Source organism: Mya arenaria, chromosome 14 (genome assembly GCF_026914265.1).
Source record: "Mya arenaria isolate MELC-2E11 chromosome 14, ASM2691426v1".
In the NCBI taxonomy this organism is placed as follows: Eukaryota; Metazoa; Mollusca; class Bivalvia; order Myida; family Myidae; genus Mya; species Mya arenaria.
The window spans coordinates 30510077-30529799 of record NC_069135.1 but is presented as its reverse complement, the minus strand read 5'-3'; the positions used below and the strand labels follow the sequence as shown (position 1 = coordinate 30529799).

The window sequence follows — 19723 nt, the reverse complement described above, 5'->3', positions numbered from 1 at the left end:
TAGTTAGATAACATATAAAATGGTACCATTTAATATCGCACAAGCCACCACTAAAACTCATATACATGTCCCTTTCTTTTGTTATAATAAAATATTATCAACTGTGTACTAATTTGACTAGGTTTGATCGAAATAGAATGTGAGTGTATTGTCGAGTGAAATAAAACAAAAAACGATCTACACGCACGTGCAGCTCATGTAATGGCGCAACATTCATGCTACTACATATAGGAGCATCGAAACAGCGTTCTATTAAAAATAGGCAGCAACGGTCTTCAGATAAACAGGGTTGTTGTTGTGTTTTTAATAGTATTCAGTTTCAAATAAATGCTAGATGTAAGATGTTATTTGCTCAATAAGTGTTTACGCTTATGTTTTCGCGAGTGAGATTATCAGACGGATTCTGATTTAATCATTAAGAAAGCCCTCGCCGACAACGATGGTTTTGTTCAATATAGTCCTAAATTGGTTTCATTAAGTGCGTTAATCATCTGCTCAGGCTGCGCTGGCTCGTAAAGAGACATTCGCGTAAACACTAAAAATATAATCTTTTTTTATTCTCTAAACAAAATTAACTTGTCAGCTAGGCGGGGCTCGGTTCATGCCGTCTTTACGTGTCGTATAATAAGGTCAAAATAAACTATAAATATTACCCTGTGACTCGCAATTCAGACGTTTATTGACAAATCAGCATATTGCTTTTGGCCATTAACATTGTAAACATACAGACATTATGACCAAGACATGAAATGATATATAAATAACATATATATACATATATTCTAGAAAACACAGCATACAGCCAATATTATATAGTTCGCAAAGATATTCTTACAAATTTTATTGATCAAAAATGAATTTAAGCAGTTAAAATAATCGTCTCCTAGTTAAAATTATACAATTAAATAGTTTTATAGTTCTATGTTCTGATTAAAGACCTAGTTTAAGCCTTCTATAAGTGCCCCCCCCCCACCCCCATCCCCCCCCCCCAAAAAACAAAAACAAAAAAAAACAAAAAAAAAAACGTGTATTAGTACACAACCTTGCCTAATTGTCTTATCAGATCTCCGATCTGAGTATCCTGCTGTGCAGTTTGGGATGTTTTATTATAGAAATGGACCCTAAATGGCCCTGAGCCGATAAACGAATACACAGGAAATTGGCCCCTACTGTGACACCAGTGGAATTAGCAGGAGATGCACAGCACGGGATTATCATGCCAAACATTCCTTAAACTAGGCCTTCAGACCAAGGGTAGACCAAGTTAAATTGAACGTATTCTATCAGTTTGACGTATATCATTGTATATTTGGCAACATATTAAAAAGTGGTATTCTAATTCACATACATTTGATAACATTATTTGCATTGTGATAAACAAACAATACAATTTAAAACATATCAAAATTATGTGAGATCACCAGGCATCACTATTAAATATTCCTGTTAATTAAAAACAAGATAACTGACTTATTGGTGGTTCGTTATAGATAGATAGATTTATTTCAGTAAGGTATGCACATACATGGACATTTAAAAAAAATATGTATAGTAAATGACATTATACATACATGATATTATCAATAGCCATGACAGGCACATCGAACCAAGGATGACACAAAAAATGAGAAAACTCTTATTTCCATTGTGGTCCTTTGTTTTGGTGGCATGGCATAGGGAGGCATTGCATATTTAAGTCATAATATAGCCGAAATTTCACAAATATACTAAAAATTAGTCTTTATGCATTAAAATAAATATTACCGTAGTTGTATCACAGTCACTTTACATAATAAGTTATAAGCTGAGAAAGTTATATAATAATTATCACATTATAGTATGAATATGACAGTATGTAGTACTTATAAAATGCGAGGTTAAGTTAAAATAGTTCCTTTACTGAAAATCTTTGAATAAATAAATGAAAAAAAGCCTTTTAATAGCATAACTAATTATGCCAAATTATCTAAAAAAAAATCTTTACTAGCAATTTAAAAACAGGTAATTTCTTAGTCTGTGCTATACTAGATGGCAATTTGTTCCATAAGGAAATACCAGAAAATAAGATGGACTTTAACCCAAAATCTTTGACCTCTGGAACAGCATAAGTCCCTATCTGACATAATTTTGTCCTATGTGTGTGTACAGTATCTTGGGAGATAAAATTGTCTCCCATGTAGTCCGGGGCTATGCCATTTTTTTGTTCTAAAGACATGACCTAAAATAATCTGGTCTACACGTTTGTTGAAAGGTAACCAGTTGAGTGATTTAAAGTGTTCTGGGTCAATGTGAGACCTTGCATCAAGATCCAAAACAAACCTTATTAATTTATTTGTGTGGTTTGGAGCTTGGTTTTAAGTAACTTGGTTAGACCATGATACCTTATAGAACATGCATAATCAAGATGGCATTGAATTAAGGCCATGACAAGGAGTTTCTTGGTGTGTTTTGTAAGGTAACCTTTCTTTCGATATAGATATTTTAACCTTGCATTAGCCTTTTTTAATATGGAACGAGCCATAGAATCAAAAGATAGGGTCGGATCAATAGTTGCGCCAAGATATTTAACAGCTGAAGTTGGTTCAATAGTGGTACCATTACATGTAATATCAAGTGTTGAGTTTATTCAGTACTTGGCATCATTTAAATTTGGAGGCCGGGCTACCTCATGTTAATTTGGCTTATTGCAAAGGGATTGTTTATGAGTAGAGAAAGAATAGAGTTCTTTTGGCCAAGAAAGAACACAAAATGGCAAGTTTGAGATGAATTAAAGAAAAAAATATTCGAACTGCAATTTATAAGTTCTTTAATATTGTATTGTATTTGACATCATTATATAAGTGATCAGCGAGCAGTAGCCTTTCTAACGAAAACACAAAATATATGAGGTCACCTGCAACGAAATTCATCTTCATGTGGTTAGTCACAGTATTAATAGTTAATTTTACCTTAAGGGAAGTTACCGCTTCCTTGTAATTTAACTTCATCATAACAAGTTGTAAAAAATAACGCTCTTATATATTTTAACAAAAAATAAATTATTTTAACATTATTTCTTAAGCAATATTCAAAAAAATATTATCAAACGATGTCAAATTAAAATTCACGTCTTTTTCATTTTCATCAAGATGGTTTGTGTGAACTTTGGAAAACTTCAAATTTGCTTTGACGTCGGCGCAAGAAATAGAGTAACAAAGAGGAAAAAGACGGAACTTTAACTTAAAAGATGGGAAATCAACGGTGAACAATCATTTTGCCAACAACCATACCGTTTATGACAAATTCAACAAAATCGAACAACAATTCCACAGGAGATATAACGTACGTAAACGCTTGATAGTGTTCGGATCCCGGCGTAGAAATTACCAAAGAGGGACTTACAAGCTTAATAAAAAAGAAGAGTTGATCATTTTTTTAACATATGTTGAGAGTCACTTTTCTTTTGGGCGTACTGGTGAGACATTTAATTTCGCTTTAATACAGGAGCTAACAGTCTAGTCGTTCAAGATGGTGGCTTTTCGTGGAATTTTAGTCGCCTGTATGCTTCTTCAAATATATTTAAAAGCAGTGGAATACAACGATACCAACAAGCCTAAAACAAAATATAAGTATTCTCCAGCCGAAAAAACACTAGTCAACTGTTTCGACTCTACAGAAAAAAGTATTTTCACGTTTGAAATTCTTTCGTACCTTTCGCCCCAGTGGTTGAAGTGGCACCCAGCCATTTTGTGTCCTCCATGAGAACTATTAAAACCCTTCAGAAGTATTATGCCAAGGTTAATCCAAGATATATATTGTTCGTGTTCCTTCTACTAAGTGGTGACGTGCACCCGCACCCTGGACCTATTGAACAGGACAAGTATGCTGATAATTCGGGATCTTCAAATATGAAGAAAGGGAGACAACCTAGATTTCCTTGTTCAGTTTGTGGAAAAGGTGTAACTGCCCGTAGTAAAGCTGTCGACTGTGATTTTTGTGAAATCCGGACACATATAAGATGCTCTGGTTATATTAGTGATTCTTTCTACTCAAACGTATGCAAATCTAATGGATCTTTCTATTTCACTTGTCGGATATATGTTCTTTTAAATTATTACCTTTTTATCTTTTTGATGATTTAAACGATATTCATGATAGAATTCTGCCGGATTTACATGACAATAGTTTTACTGAATCGTGTAGTAATTTTAACTGCTTTGAACTTAAAGGACTTCATTCTATTCATTTCAACATACGATCTCTATTACCAAAGTTGCCCTAAGTGAGACATTTAATGTCAAAATATAGATTTGCAGCCATAGCGTTTTCAGAGATCTGACTGGACAATCCAGTTATGGACTCGAAAATACAAATTCAATGATATAATGTGATCAGAAAGGACCGGAACAGACAAGGTGGTGGAGTATGCTTATACGTTAATCAAGATCTGGCGTTCACCGAAAGACGGGACCTAGAAAAGGACAATCTTGAAGCAGTTTGGGCTGATATTTTATTACCAAAAAAAACTATTTTAATAGGGTCATGTTATAGACCACCTAACCAAACAGATTTTGTTGATATTTTTGAAAATGTTTTATCTATGGTTAGATCTGACACAGAATGGTACATCCTTGGTGATTTTAACATTTGTTTTTTTTTTTGCAAAGAAATCAGCTCTTTTTAAAAGGTTTGAACAAGTTCTAAATATCTTTAATCTAAAACAGATCATAAATGACCCTATCAGAATCTCAGAGTCGTCCTCTTCTGTGTTAGATCACATTTTATGTAGCCATCAAGACAATATTGTTCAGTCTGGTACTCTTCCGATAGGTCTCAGTGATCATTTACCTGTATTTTGTACGCGTAAAACACAGAAAGGGACGTATAATATGCGTAAGAATGTTGTTATAAGATCTTTGAAACATTACAATGTAGATCATTTTATTCACAAACTTAAACTTTGCGATTGGTCAAACATGTTTATTGCAAAAAATGAAGAAGATTCATGGCTATCTTTTAAATAAACATTTCTGTCAGTTTTGAACACTGTTGCTCCTGTTAAGGAAGTCAGACTAAAACAAAGAAGTGAACCATGGTTAGATTCTAATATTTTGCAACTCATCAGTCAAAGAGATGCTTTTTATTTCAAATTCAAAAAATACAAACAGAAGGAGATGTTAGATAAATATCGTTTTTACAGAAACCTTCTTCAGAAAGAAGTAATTAAGGCTAAATCAGAATATATGTCGAACAAGCTGGAAGAAAATAAAAATGATCCAAAAAAGCTGTGGTCAGATTTAAAAAATCTTGGATATAGTAGTAAAAGTAAATCTTCTCCAAATATTGTTTTGAACATTGATGATGAAAATTGTTTTGAACCATGTAAGATTGCAAATCACTTTAATACTTTTTTACTACTGTAGCCTCAACTTTAGTAAAAAAAAACTACCTTTGCCCTTCAATTTGTTTAACTATGAGTCTGACTGTTTTAAACGATTTTATAAAGATAGAAATCCTGACTCGGTTAAATTTAAACTTCACACTGTTAGTGAAGAATACATTTACAAGGAACTATGTAAACTAAATTGTTCAAAAAGCACAGGGTTAGAGAACATTCCTGCAAGATTTTTAAAAGATGCTGCACCATTTTTAAAGATACCAGTAACATTTCTGATAAACAGCTCTATCACAAGTAACATTGTACCATCTGAACTCAAAAATGCTAAAGTTAAACCATTGTTTAAGAAAACAACAGATCTGATGTTTCAAACTATCGACCTGTAAGCATACTATGTATAGTTTCAAAAATCTTAGAAAGAGTTGTATACAACCAACTAGAATCTTTTCTTGTTAAACATGGATTATTATACGAACTTCAGAGTGGTTTTAGATGTAACTATTCAACTGACTCCTGCCTAATTCATTTGACTGACCATATAAAACAACAAAATTCCAAAGGTCTATATACAGGAATGATTATGCTGGATCTTCAAAAGGCGTTTGTTACCGTAGATCACAAACTTCTATGTCAGAAGTTAAAAGAAATTGGTGTGGATTCAATTGAGTGGTTTCAATCATATTTATCTGGACGTAAACAAGTTGTCAATGTAAATAATACAACGTCTGAATGCATGAACATCTCTTGTGGCGTTCCTCAAGGAAGCATACTTGGACCGTTGCTGTTTTTATACTATGTCAATGATATGAGTATAAGCATAAGTGAAAAATGTAAATTAATATTATATGCAGATGATAGTGCTATCCTTTTCTCACACAAAGATCCGTCTGTTATTAGTAATGTACTCGGCAAGGAACTTGAAAACTGTAGTAAGTGGTTAGTTGACAACAAACTGCCTTTGCATCTTGGAAAAACAGAATGTATTTTATTTGGGTCTAAAAGGAAACTAACAAAGTTGATAGCTTCAATGTAAACTGCAATTGCCATATAATAAAACCTAAACAATCTGTTAAATATCTTGGAAGTATACTGGACAATGCTCTCAGTGCTGCATCTATTGTTAACAATATTGTCAGTAAAGTTAATTCTAGGTTAAAATTTTTATATAGACAAAATCGTTTTTTAGATATGAATCTAAGAAGATTGTTATGTAACTCCTTAATACAATGTCATTTTGACTATGCATCGACATCTTGGTACAGTGGTATATCTAAACAATTCAAGAACAGATTACAGGTCACTCAGAACAAAGTTGTCAGATTTATTTATGGCTATGATTGTAGAACTTCCCTGAAAGCCTCGGCTTTCAGTGATATTGGATGGCTTAATATAGAAAATAGGATAAAGCAACTACGACTAAACCATGTACATAAAATCTTTAATAGCAAATGCTCATCATACTTACATGAACATTTTACTTTAGTCTCATCCACACATTCTTACAACAGTAAACATAGTGCTGGAAATTTCAAAGTGCCACAGGCTGACAGTTTTATATTAAATACTTTCTTTTATCAAGCAATCCAGGACTGGAACAGTCTTCCAATAAAGTTAAAAGAATTGAAAAATAAGAATACTTTTAAAAAGGAAGTGAAATCACATCTCATTGTTGGTATGAACTGTGCAGAAATGGCAGATTTCCTTTTTTATTAATTGTTATTCATTTAACCTTGCATATCAGTTCTAAGATTTTTGTCATATTATGCTTAAGTGTCATATGGTTTTAACAGTCGGTTGCATTATATAACTGTAAAAGAAGTTCGATCACAAACATTTAATCATTCTTTAACTGGTTTAAACAGCTTACAACTGAGATCTTGGCAAATATTTATATTTGTCATAAGGACCCCATTGGAAATAAGTTGAATAACTTTAATGGGTTATCCTGTGTTATATATTTGTCACATTGAATTAAATCTTTATTACCGCACGTGTGTATCCAAAGCATTTTGATGATGTTGTGCTTTAGTATAGATATCATCACTAATACTTTGTTAATCAGTCTGTGTTATAACTTTATGAGATATAAGGTTTGTTACTATGACATATATATATGCACGAATAAATCTATCTAACTGAATAGTAGACTGGTACCCTTCGTTACTTTTTGATTTGGTTCCCGTATTCCGAATACTTTTCGATTGTACGACGGGTACCTGGTTTAGCTGATACCGGTCTCTTTTTGTAGAAAAGAGAATAAGGGTACCAGTCTAACTGAATAGTGTATATTCATTCGGAGCTCCTCGGCCATTTCGATAAAATATATTATGTCGAAATGAATAGTAGAATGTAGCCCACTATCATGCAAGTATTTCTTTCGAATCATAAAAACTCTTAGATTCAGTCTGTAGTGGATCAAATATTCGTGGTTTAACTCCTATGCAGAATTTCACGGTTATGTGATTTCATCTTTAATTTTTCAGATGATTTTTTTTTATTTATTTTAAAATTCGAAACTAACAAATAAGCTTGGGCATGCGCGTGAGACGCGTAAAATTCGAAAAATATAGTTTTGTTTAGCTATAACCAAAATACAGTCTTTTCCCTGCATTTATCTGTAGTTTGTATAGTATAATACAATATGTGGTGGCTAATAGGACTTGCCTATCGGCTGATAGCCGATTCCATCATTGACTTTATCTTCTTTATCCTCATTGATGCTGTCGCTAAAAACCCTATCAAAGAAGCGAGGTATGGTATTCTAACATCTATTATCTAAGCGCTAAGACTGTGTATTTCATTGCATTGTTATTCGCCAGAATATTAGTATGTTAACAGAAATCAGAGTCGTAAATAAAGAAAAACACTAGTGCACTGGGTTAAGAGGCATGTCCAGGGTTCCCTATGGTTTTATCTGCAGCTCCTTGAGTGTAACTGTAAGCTTTTTAAGAACCTTAGATTGCATTTAAACATACCTGTACATGTTGATATAAGACAGACAAACAGTAGGAATATCATTCACCTTTCCTCTTGATATGCACCTGAATGGTTTCATTCTGAAAAATGGCACAACCAGTCGTAAATGTAGTGTTCATTTTAGACGCCATACAGAGATCACAGCATACATAAATTTTGTTTTTTAATCATATTTTATTAAAGGGAATTCTGATGTCCAAGAGTCTTTGAAATTTCTGTAAATAGAGTTCTGGATATTTGCAGGAGATTGGACAGCATCGGTCTCTAACAAAATTGATTTACTCTAGGCTTACTGACTTCTGAATTGGTCCAAATAGTTGTACTTTGACGGATCTTTTTTACGATTTTTGATATGGCAAATCCTTCACGTACAAATTGTTTTGTACCAAAAGTAGGTAGTTATTCCGATCGGGATTCCAGGTTAAGGCATATTGTGTCTATAAAACAAGAAATATTACCAGATAATGTTATTTTATATAAGTTCCGTACACAAAAAATAAATATCCAACAAATAATTATGAGTTTTATGAGTTTTTTCCTTATTTCATTCTGTCAAAACAACGATATATACATGAAGGGCACCTGCAAGGCTGCAATTCACAGTTTTACAACAATCGTAACACTTTGGCCATGGCCGAATTATTACGATTGTATTAACGAGGTCTATCTCGAAGCTTGTCGGAGGTGGCCGAGTTATTACGATCGGGTCGAGTTGTTCCGCTTGGCATAATTGTTGTCTGTGTCACTCAAGTTTCGTTTTATTGGAAAGGTAAATCATGTGTTTTAATGCATTTAATGCTTGTTTTGTGCGAAATAGCTTTGCCCTAATTTCAATATTTTTCAAAGAAACCCTGTTTTTGCACAAACCTGTTTAGACGTTAGGGATTGGAAGAATCCCATATAACACATCTATTATTTTAGACTAACTTCTGAATATGCCATTTTGACCATGAATGCATGTTCTGAAAATGTAAAATATATGTAACATATTTGCTTCATACCTACATAACAAACTGATAATAATTGGAGAATAATTTTTTCTCTTTGCATTATAACCGTGAAATTACCTTGTAACTAGTAAATAGCGCTGATAGGAAGAATCTGATCTGGCTAATAGATGGTAACAATTGTCACACTAATATGCTACTATGAGCCATTATAATTAAAGGATGTCATTGTTATCCGCAAAAGCCATAAAATTCCGAAGTAATTAACTCAGTTGTGTCTGCATGCCCCATTTTCGTATTTGTTGTCACCACAGCGGGTGTGCTTGTTTTCTTGCAGTGACTGAATTGATTATCATGCAGGCCGCAATGCATGGACGCCGCTAACGTCATATTTTGGAAAAAATTGTTGCCACCATAAATTTGCCAAATTTGAAAAATTGTGACCACTTTTGCGATTTTGTCAGAGGGAAGCCTGATGCCCCTCCCCCATAAATTGTCCCAAGTAAAATTATCAGAGAACATTTTGAATAGAATGCACCATTTGAAACCTCCAAAATAAATCAGAGAAAAATAACCAAAATATTATTGGAAAGGACCAACCTAATGCAACCTAATCCCAATTATTCCACATCTTTTCTGGAAACCATATTGAACAGGCTGCTGAAACTTAATCCATACATTAAATTTATTGCCAGATAGATGATCAAACAATAGGATTGGGAAGGCATGAAAAGTGGTTATATTAGCCTTTTAAAACTATATAAACCTGACCTAGAAGAATTAAAATTATTAAGATCTCCCTACTTAAAAATACTTAACTTGATGTATCACACTTAATCATTGATGAGCTAAACTTGTTTGCTGGTTTATTGAGTAAATATTCTAAGTCACTAGCCCGACCGGTCGAGTGTTTTTCTTTGGTAGGTAAATTTTAAATTTTATTCGAAATTAAGTACTAGACATTGTCACTAGACCCTTATGAACGCATGTTCTTGCACTTTGTTTGCCTCTACACTAACACAAAACAGTTTCATCAGCCTCTTGAAAGTCCAACCTTTGATATCCTGTGGCTTATCGCCCAACAACACCTGGTTACATGTAGGTGGCTCCAACAACAACTGGTTACATGTAGGTGGCTCCAACAATACCTGGTTACATGTAGGTGGCTCCAACAACACCTGGTTACATGTAGGTGGCTCCAACAACACCTGGTTACATGTAGGTGGCTCCAACAATACCTGGTTACATGTAGGTGGCTCCAACAACACCTGGTTACATGTAGGTGGCTCCAACAACACCTGGTTACATGTAGGTGGCTCCAACAACACCTGGTTACATGTAGGTGGCTCCAACAATAGCGTTGTATGCCAAAGTGGCCATTGGTTGTACACATCCAGCCTGAGTAAACCTTTTGGAACCATTTGGTTTCCCACTTGCAGTGTTTGCGCTATGATGCAACAGGGAAACAAAAAGTTTGCTCTTGTTAGCTTATGTAAGCCATAACTGGATTCTGAGCTCATACAGATATATAATCCAATAATAATTTGCTTTAATTTTAAATGTCTATATGTGTTTTGCATATAATCATCTGATTTTAATATCACCTTTAGAATTGATAATGTTTGAATTTTTTAATAGGTCCCCTGAAGAGAAACGGAGGATCTGGCTATGGGAGAGCCTCATATTGGGGTTCGTGTGCCTGATGATCTATGCACTTGACCACACGCCATATGTGGGCTTGGCCTTGACCTTCGCAACACTTTTGTATACACAGTTACTGAACAGATTAGACATCAGGTATAGTATGAAGAATTAATATACCGGTATATATATATGTACATGTGCAGTATATGTTACCTCACTGGAGTAACTGTAATACTGGAACTTCTGAGAGTAATGGGATTCAGATGACTGTATAAAATTGAAAAACATGATCAATGATCCATAAATAATCTTTTTTCATGCATTTAGAAATACCATTTTGAATAATGTGTACCTTGATTAACTGGAAAGCAATGCTCCTACATTTACCGATTTTTTAAAATATGTACAATGGACATATAAAGCAAAATCATGTGGTTAATTATATTCCAATGGCCTGTACATACAAGAGTTAGCCATAACTCATTGTCTTTGAATGAACTACAACTCGTGTTTTACTTTAAGCCTGTTTCTTTGATTTGTTGTAAAAGATACATTTGAATAAATGACGACTTGCATAACAGTCTGTCCGTATCGATAGTCAGTGCTGAAATTGAGCATTCTGTCTAGTGTCTACCAATATTTTCACTATCAATCCAATTAAAAAACCTATATCAGTCATTTGTATCGACCTCAAGGTCACATATATAATGAATAAGTAGAAATCGCTATTGCCATCACTCAAAAGTTACAACACATGACACAGAGGATTTTGTGGATCGTGGCCAATGATTTTAGTTTAACAGAAATTTGTAAATGCTAACTTCCAAAACACGACACATTGTCATTTACACATGGATTAGGACAAGCATTTAAAATAGCATTGATCTGGTGTTGTTATTCATGCACAAAGCATCATCTCCAAAGGTTATAGTTAGGCCTAAAAAATACATCTGGTTCGGTTACCTGACCCTACCTACAAAATAGGTGCTGACCCTATCTTATTTATAGTAAGTTGATTAAAAAAGAAAAAAAGTGTGTTTTAATATTTGTAGTTAAAAATCTTTAAAGCTTTATACATAAGATTTCTTTTATACCATTTTCCAGTAATGTCAATTATGTTCTTATATATAAAGCCTTGTTATAAAAAATAAAAAGCCTACCTACACTACCTGTTTTTGAATGGGTTGTAACCATAACCAAACTTTTTATTTTGGCAATGCAGGGATTGAAAGCCAGACAAGAACCATATACAGTTGCTCAAAATAATATGATAGACGTTCAAGATTTATCACCAAATTCATAATCAAAACTGATTCTTGGTAACGTGGAGAAAGATATTGAACAGTTGTTATCTTATTGTTCTTTTAAATGACAAAAAACAGTCTTGTTTGTTGGTCACAGCAAGGTTGATTAACTTCATGTCAAAGTATACACATGTATACAGCACTTTTTTACAGTTTCATATATTGATAACATGTTCATTCGGTTTTACAGGTACTGGTGGCGATATTTGTTTGAAAGATGGGAAGAACACCAACAGCACACAGAAAATATACAGCTCATAAATGAGAAACAAAAGCGCATGGAACTGTGGAGAAAATTCAGCATGCAAACGCCTGTCAGTAAACCTGTTCTTAGTCGCTTATCAGACTTTATAACAAGGAAGGCTGAGACAAATATGACTCCAATTCAACAAACACCGGTGTTTTCTCTTAATAAGATGTACATGCCACAACAGGGCCAACAGCCACATGCAAATGCTGTTAACTCTTATGCCACAGTTAGCACGACTAATAATATAGTTACGAGTGTTGCTCCACCATCTGAAATGCCAGGGTTTGCTACTAGACAGGTTCAGTCATCACAGCAGAGCTTTGCTCCAACTAATGCACCTGTTTTCACTAGTACACAGAATTCTAAACAGTCGGTTTTTCAAGCTGATTCATCCCCGATTCGCCCCGTTACAAACTGGTTTACAAAAACAGACTTGAAGAGACGACCCCTTGGCACATATGATAGCAGAAACAACTCCCCTTATACATTTTCTAGTACCAGGACAGGAATTCGACAAAGGTTTATGTCAGCTTTCGGATTTAACGAAAGGGAAGACAAGCCAGCAGGGTTAAGAAACGAGGGACAGAACCTGTGCTTTCTGAACTGTATACTTCAGTGCCTTGCAAATACCCCACATCTAGTAGATCAACTTTATGCGGAAATAAACAAAGACCTAGATTGTTCAGAAGCAGAGAGTACCATGATTGCTTCGCTAGCGGAGATATTAGCGCAGTGTCAAAAGACTAAAACTGACGGTGTACTAGACCCAACTCTGTTCCGTGAGTCAGTGGCCACGCTGGATGGTCGATTGGTCTGTCCTCCAACAGAGAAACAACATCAGCAGGATACGGCAGAGTTCTTCATGTGGTTGATGGAGTCCCTGCACGGAGCACTGAACAAGAAAAGTTGCACTGGTAATAAAACATACCAAAAAAAATTCTAACTGGCTAAAATCTGATTTGAGCTGTCCGTTTTGGTTGCCATGCATTTCCAATTCAGAGAACCCTGAATTGTCTGTTATGGCCATCATTTTGGGTTTAAACATGTATGTTAAAAGTATGTGTAGTATGAAAAAACATATTTTCTTCTAAATATAAGCTAAAAGAAGAAAACAACTGAGACTTCGAATGGCTTGATTATTATATAAATTATGCGTTATTAAATCTCACGATTATTGTCATTTTTTGGTAAATTTCAAAAATTGAATCCAGTCATACGTTCACTAAGTGATTTTCAAAAACAATAAAAACAATTTTTGAACTTTCTTTTGACAATGTCAATAAGGTCATGGACAGGAAATACTCCATAGAATATTCTTTATACTTGCTTTATCATATTATATTCATTGATACAATGAATCAGTATTTAACACTAGTGTCAAACTATAATTTATAGTATAAATGTTAAAATCCAGTAAAAAAAAAAAATATAATCTAACAGATCATGTTTTTCGTCTTTTCCAATATGTCAATTAATACACATGTGTAAAATTACAGTTTAAGAAACCTTATTGAAATACTTAAAGTCGTTTACTTGTATTTGATGGTATTCATGTTAAACTAATATTTCAGAAATGACAGTTGAAAAGGGTTCTAGTATGGAGACGCTGAAGTTTATCTACGGTGATCTTAATGAGAAGAGAGTTAATGACCTCAAGCAGGGATGCAGAAGAGAGGTAAAGAGAATAGAGGATGTCTATTATGTAAATGATATACTAGTGTCATAGGCTATGACTCATAGCCAGGTTTTACAAAGGAGAGGGTGCGGCAGAAAAGGGACAGGGTGCTTATGGAGCAAAAGGGCATATTGTATCAGAACATGAACAAACATTAAAAAAAAAAAAATGACTCATGAGAGAATTAGTTTCAACTGCTAAAGTTTTAAGTTTTTTTGTATTCATAATTGCATTGTAAGTTTTAATGAAATCAAAAACAAAAATTGACAGTCTTAAGCATTAAGTCTTTGAAGGCAGAAGATTGCCAATGCTTGACTTTGGAGGGTGAAAATGTACTACCAAATAGGACAGGGTGCAGCTATCTTCCATAACTCTTCAGCTAAAACCCTAGATAGTCCATGTATTACATTCAGCTTATTGTGTTGATATTAAAGGGGTAACTAGTAATCATTTTAATTTTAAATTAGACTTTATATGAACGTTCTTACCAATTTAGTAAATTTAAAGATCTCTCCCAAGTGCTAACAACGTAATACTAATACAGAGATATTGCATCTCACTGTCAGAGGCTAAAAGTATAAAATCACAGCCCAAAATTAAAAAAAATAATGTTGTCCGAGGCTTACAATGTTTTGTTTTTGAGGGTTGCTACAGTATTAAATGCTAATACTTGAGTGAGATTTAGATGCAGTTTTTATTTTATCATACTTTATTTTTCAAACAAATTTCCAACTACAAATGTAGTTACATATAAATGAGTGAAAATTTGTTCACTGCACATGAATTTAGATACATGTGTAATATCTTTCAGTTGAATTCAAGCTTCTTTTGATTTTCATTTTGATACATTTAAAAGTGTTTATCATGGACAATCAGAAATTACTGGTATGTTTAAATGCATGCGAGGTTGAACAATGGTCCTATTTTGCATTATGGAATACAATATGGGTATATTATATATATAGTTAATTTTACAATTGTAAAATAATATTCTTTAAATCATTTCAGTACGCTTATCAAATTATGTATTCATCTATGCATTTTCATACTTCAGATTGAGGCTGCAAATGGGCTGAATATTGAAAGCTATGCAGAGCCAATACAGCGTCTGTCTGACCTGGAGTGGCTTACACACAAGCAAGTGAACAATTCTGTAGTGGATAACCTGTTTACTGGACAGCTTGTCGAAGCATATCATTGTCTAGTTGACAATCACCTCACTGTTAGTACTCAGACTTTCAATATTCTCCCCGTTCCTATAGTAAGTCCACGAGATGTGTCTGGCCTTGTTCATTTGGAGGACTGTTTTACAAAGTTTTGTAACATAGAACATTTAGCTGTCACAGATGGCTTTCAGTGTAGTCAGTGCCAGAAAAACTCAAACATTCAGGGACCACTTTCAACAGCTCAGAGAAACACTAGGTCTGCTTTGAAAGGTAGACCAATGAATTCACATGGGAGTGTTGATTCAGCATTCCAATCAACCGTATTATCCCCATCATCGTGTATGTCGCCCATACCCCGTCAGGAGGGCGTCAATGACAGTGGTTTTCAGGACAATGTGTTCAGAACATCAACCCCTGTTAACAATGAAATGTCGAGATTCTTGTTCCCATCTCGTCACATCAGAGAAACAGAGAGAAGATGCTTACTGAAGCAACTGCCCGAGTGTCTTGTTATTCAGCTAATGCGCTTTTCTTATAACCAGTTTTCACAACAGTGTAGGAAAATTAGTTCCGCTATTAGTATTCCCATTAAAGGTCTTGATCTCACCGACATTGTGTTCGACAATGTGACAAATAGAGAGGACATGTCTGCAGAACAGAAGGTGAAGAAATATGACTTGTACGGTATTTGTGTGCATCTCGGTGCAGAAACGACACATTTTGGACATTATATCTGCTACTGTCTGGCAGGGAATGGCACTTGGTATAAGTTTGATGATGAACTCGTTTGGGAAGTGAATATCGAGTACGAGATGACAACGCGGGAAATACGAGAAAATGCGTATCTGCTGTTCTACAAACGGGCCAAAGATTCAGTATGAATTAGGTTGATGGCATTAAGTGTGATTGTCCATATATATATATATGTATATATGTGCCTTCTATTTAATAGAGAGATGAATTCAGTTGTACATAAATTAGGAATGTCATGTTGTTTTAATCATTAATAAATGCACAGTACTTGAATGTTATTTCTCTGCATCTTCTACACTTATCAAGATAGATATCATAAGATTGAAATATTAAAAATATGTTATTTTTTACAAAAGTTTAAAGAATTTTATTCCTTAGCAAGGCCTTTACTGGTTTTAATCTTACATCATATATAAATATGAAAACATATTTAAATATTTTAATATGTAGTTACATACACTACATTCTGTTCTAAAAGATAAATAAAGTGCCCTTCAAACTTGTTTGAACAACAACGCAGTGGTGAAATGGTAATTGATTCAGATTTTCCATATAAATAGAACTGGGAAATGGTTACTTACAATTTCATGCGAAATAGTGATGTTAGCATTTCAATGACTTGGGCCTCCTTGAAATTTTATTTGCTTCACATATTTACTGCAATTAATAAAATGTTGTCGTTCTAGCATATTATTGACGAGTAAAAGAAATTTTGTTTCGTAAATAAGTCGTCATTTCCTTGACAAGCCTGAATGCTATTTGTTCATAAATATAATAAGATTTTAACGAACAAACCTGATCAAATTTATAAACAATGAAACCTTGAATTTTAAACTAGCTGGGTTTGCAGGCATGTGCCAATTTTTAATCTTTGGCACTTAGTATGGTAATATAATCAAATGTATTGCTCTGAACACCTCTGACAAAAACACTTCTACAAGTGACTCATATTTGCGTTCTCATGATATGCAGATCGCAAATCTGCATGAAGGCTAAGTTAAAAAAAGTTGATTTGATAAGGGATTGAAAACTGGCCAAATTCATTAAAGATATATACTGTTTTTCTCAATTTTTTAAAGATGCACTATTACTCCCAAATAAGATTTAATATAATCGTTTTAACATACCAAAATGGATGAACAAATGTTGAAAAAAATGGTGCTCATTAAGGATACCGAGTTTAATTTGAAAGAAATGTGCAGAAAATCCGGTATTGCTACCTTATGAGGCGATAGTAGATCGCAGTAAATCTTTTAGCATTCACCAATCATTTAATATTTTTGCGTTTTCAGCTATTGAATACACGGTTATAAAATTGTTAGCAGTAATAAATATTTTCCATAAATGCATTATTTAGAAAGTATTTAAGGGTGTATCACTCAAAATCTATGTTTGTTATACATGTGTATGTATTGATTTTGAATAAGAGTGTCACTTTAAGAGAATTTTTATAGCATGGCAATAATTGTTTCCGAGATTTTGTGATCAATTATGATGACCTCCTATGCGATCAAAATATAAACACTACTAGATCAACATTTTATTGCTATAGTATTACATTTTAAAGATATATTGTTGAAGGACTTTCTGAAGCTATTGTATGATGTTACATCCAATTTGTCATATTTGAAAATAAAGATACTATAATACAATTTTGCAATTAATAATCTAAAATATCTTCTTACACATTATTTACTGTATGTATTCAGGTTACTTTATGTACCAACTTTTGATGGTCTCTTTCACTGTATGGCAATATTGAATAAATAATGGTCTCTTTCACTGTATGGCAATATTGAATAAATAATTGAAGTATTGTTATCTGGAAGTTGTATTTAACTGCAAAAGTTGACAGCTGAGCCAAATGTATAAAACTGGTTAATTCTTTGGTTAGGATGAAGATAAAAATTCAAATTAATGAAAACCAGCCAAAAACAAATAAGGCCAAATGATATTTCGTTCCGCAGATTTACCGCTCCTATTTATTTGAAATTGTAAAAAAAAAATATTTTATTTTTTTTGTGCGCCCGCACCTCCGTTTTGATCGCAAAGCAGATTTTTTTCAGGTAGTAATTTATTAAAAGGCTAAAAATAATCAGTTATAATTTTTCAACGCTAGTTTTCGTAAAGGGAAGTTACCGATGCGTAGTGTTTTATACTGTATATTGATCGGTTTAGCATGGGTTTCAATAAATTCAATCAAAATGGCGGCTTGCGATATAAACTATGTGGCTCGAAGTTTGAAAATTAAATCTTATTTTTGACAATAAATATGTTTTGAGCATGCTTGAAGTCATTGTTGATCGTCTCATGCACTAAAGGATCATTAATTAAAGCAATCATTATGCAATAAAGCATGTGTATCTGAGACTGGTAGCAATTATATTGCATAATTAGTGACTCGTTTTGAATGGAAATCGGAATAATCAACTTAGTACTATTTTATTCAAGGCATAATACAAGGGACCAACATTTTACCTTGTTACGACGATGCTGAAGATGACAGGTCAACTTAACTGGAACATGAGTCATTGTTTGGTCCAAATTGATGTATCAAGCTCAGTTTTGATCAAATTCTGACAAAACAACAGTTTTGAACAAATAACGATATAAACAATGGTCTGGATATGCCTCAACATAAGTAAGTTTATCATCTTTTATTTTGTTTTTATTTGCAGCATAATCCGGGATTGTAATCATACTAATGCACTTGTCAATTGTAACCACTGCCCCACCCACCCCTCACCCTCGTTCCAGGGGTATTCCGGGGGCAACGGGCTGTGTTTTTACCTTTTAGGTGGCCCCGCAGTGCCTAGTGAATGTGGTTTTGTCTTCATATTAAAAATAGTCGGGAATGGGCCTCACATAGGTATCCGGGGTTGTGGGGCCATTTGGCGGGGATTTTACCAGCAGTGTCCCTGCAGGTCCGGTATTTTACCCGGGTTTTGAGAGATCGGAAGTCAAAGTCCCTGCTATTCCGGACTTGGGGGGGGGGGGGGGGGGGGGGGGGGCATATACAAATTGGCTGGTGCATAAAAAAATCTAAATAACCAAAAAAAGTACTCTGAAAAATACCCTTGTTCTTTTTGTTTTAATAAGCACATCTCATTGCATTTCCTGTGATAATAAAAACAAAATTTAGTCTATGTTATATGGAGTCTGATGTTTGATGATGCCTGTGTAAGTGATCATTTTTTACAAATCCAAAATCAATCTTAGTATGTCTTAATACAGTTGCATATGATGTTAAAATGATTCAGGTAGATTTATTATCATAATCAGTTGTTTCAAACTTTTTACTTAAAGCAGGGTTATTTCTTATTATGAATGATCGTCATAGTAAAGTACGTTTTAATTATATAAGAAATTAGATTTATCCATATAATGTTTGTACTAAACACGGATGAATAAATAGTATGTATTCCGACATTTTCCCAATGTCCATTAGAGGTTCAGTTCAAGATGGCATTAAAACGGGTTTAAGGGCAATTATATTGAACAATTTTCCTTATTTATATTGAATATAAGGAAAAATGTATTTTTCGCTCTTTGCTCGCTGCGGTTTTTATCGGCAAAAATCCGAGGAGCGAAACATTAATTTGGTGTGGCCTAAGGAACATTTTTTAAGAAT

At 33.8% G+C, this 19723-nt stretch overlaps 1 protein-coding gene across 1 annotated transcript; it reads left to right on the top strand.

Annotated features, from left to right (window-relative positions):
- Positions 1-7917: 7917 nt before the first annotated feature.
- Positions 7918-17877, top strand: LOC128218599 (uncharacterized). The gene is made up of 5 exons (XM_052926307.1): positions 7918-8128; positions 10939-11097; positions 12439-13412; positions 14070-14173; positions 15228-17877. Exons 1-5 carry the CDS (start codon positions 8019-8021, stop codon positions 16218-16220), a joined length of 2340 nt encoding a protein of 779 aa, XP_052782267.1. The 5' UTR covers positions 7918-8018; the 3' UTR covers positions 16221-17877.
- The last annotated feature ends 1846 nt before the right edge of the window (positions 17878-19723 follow it).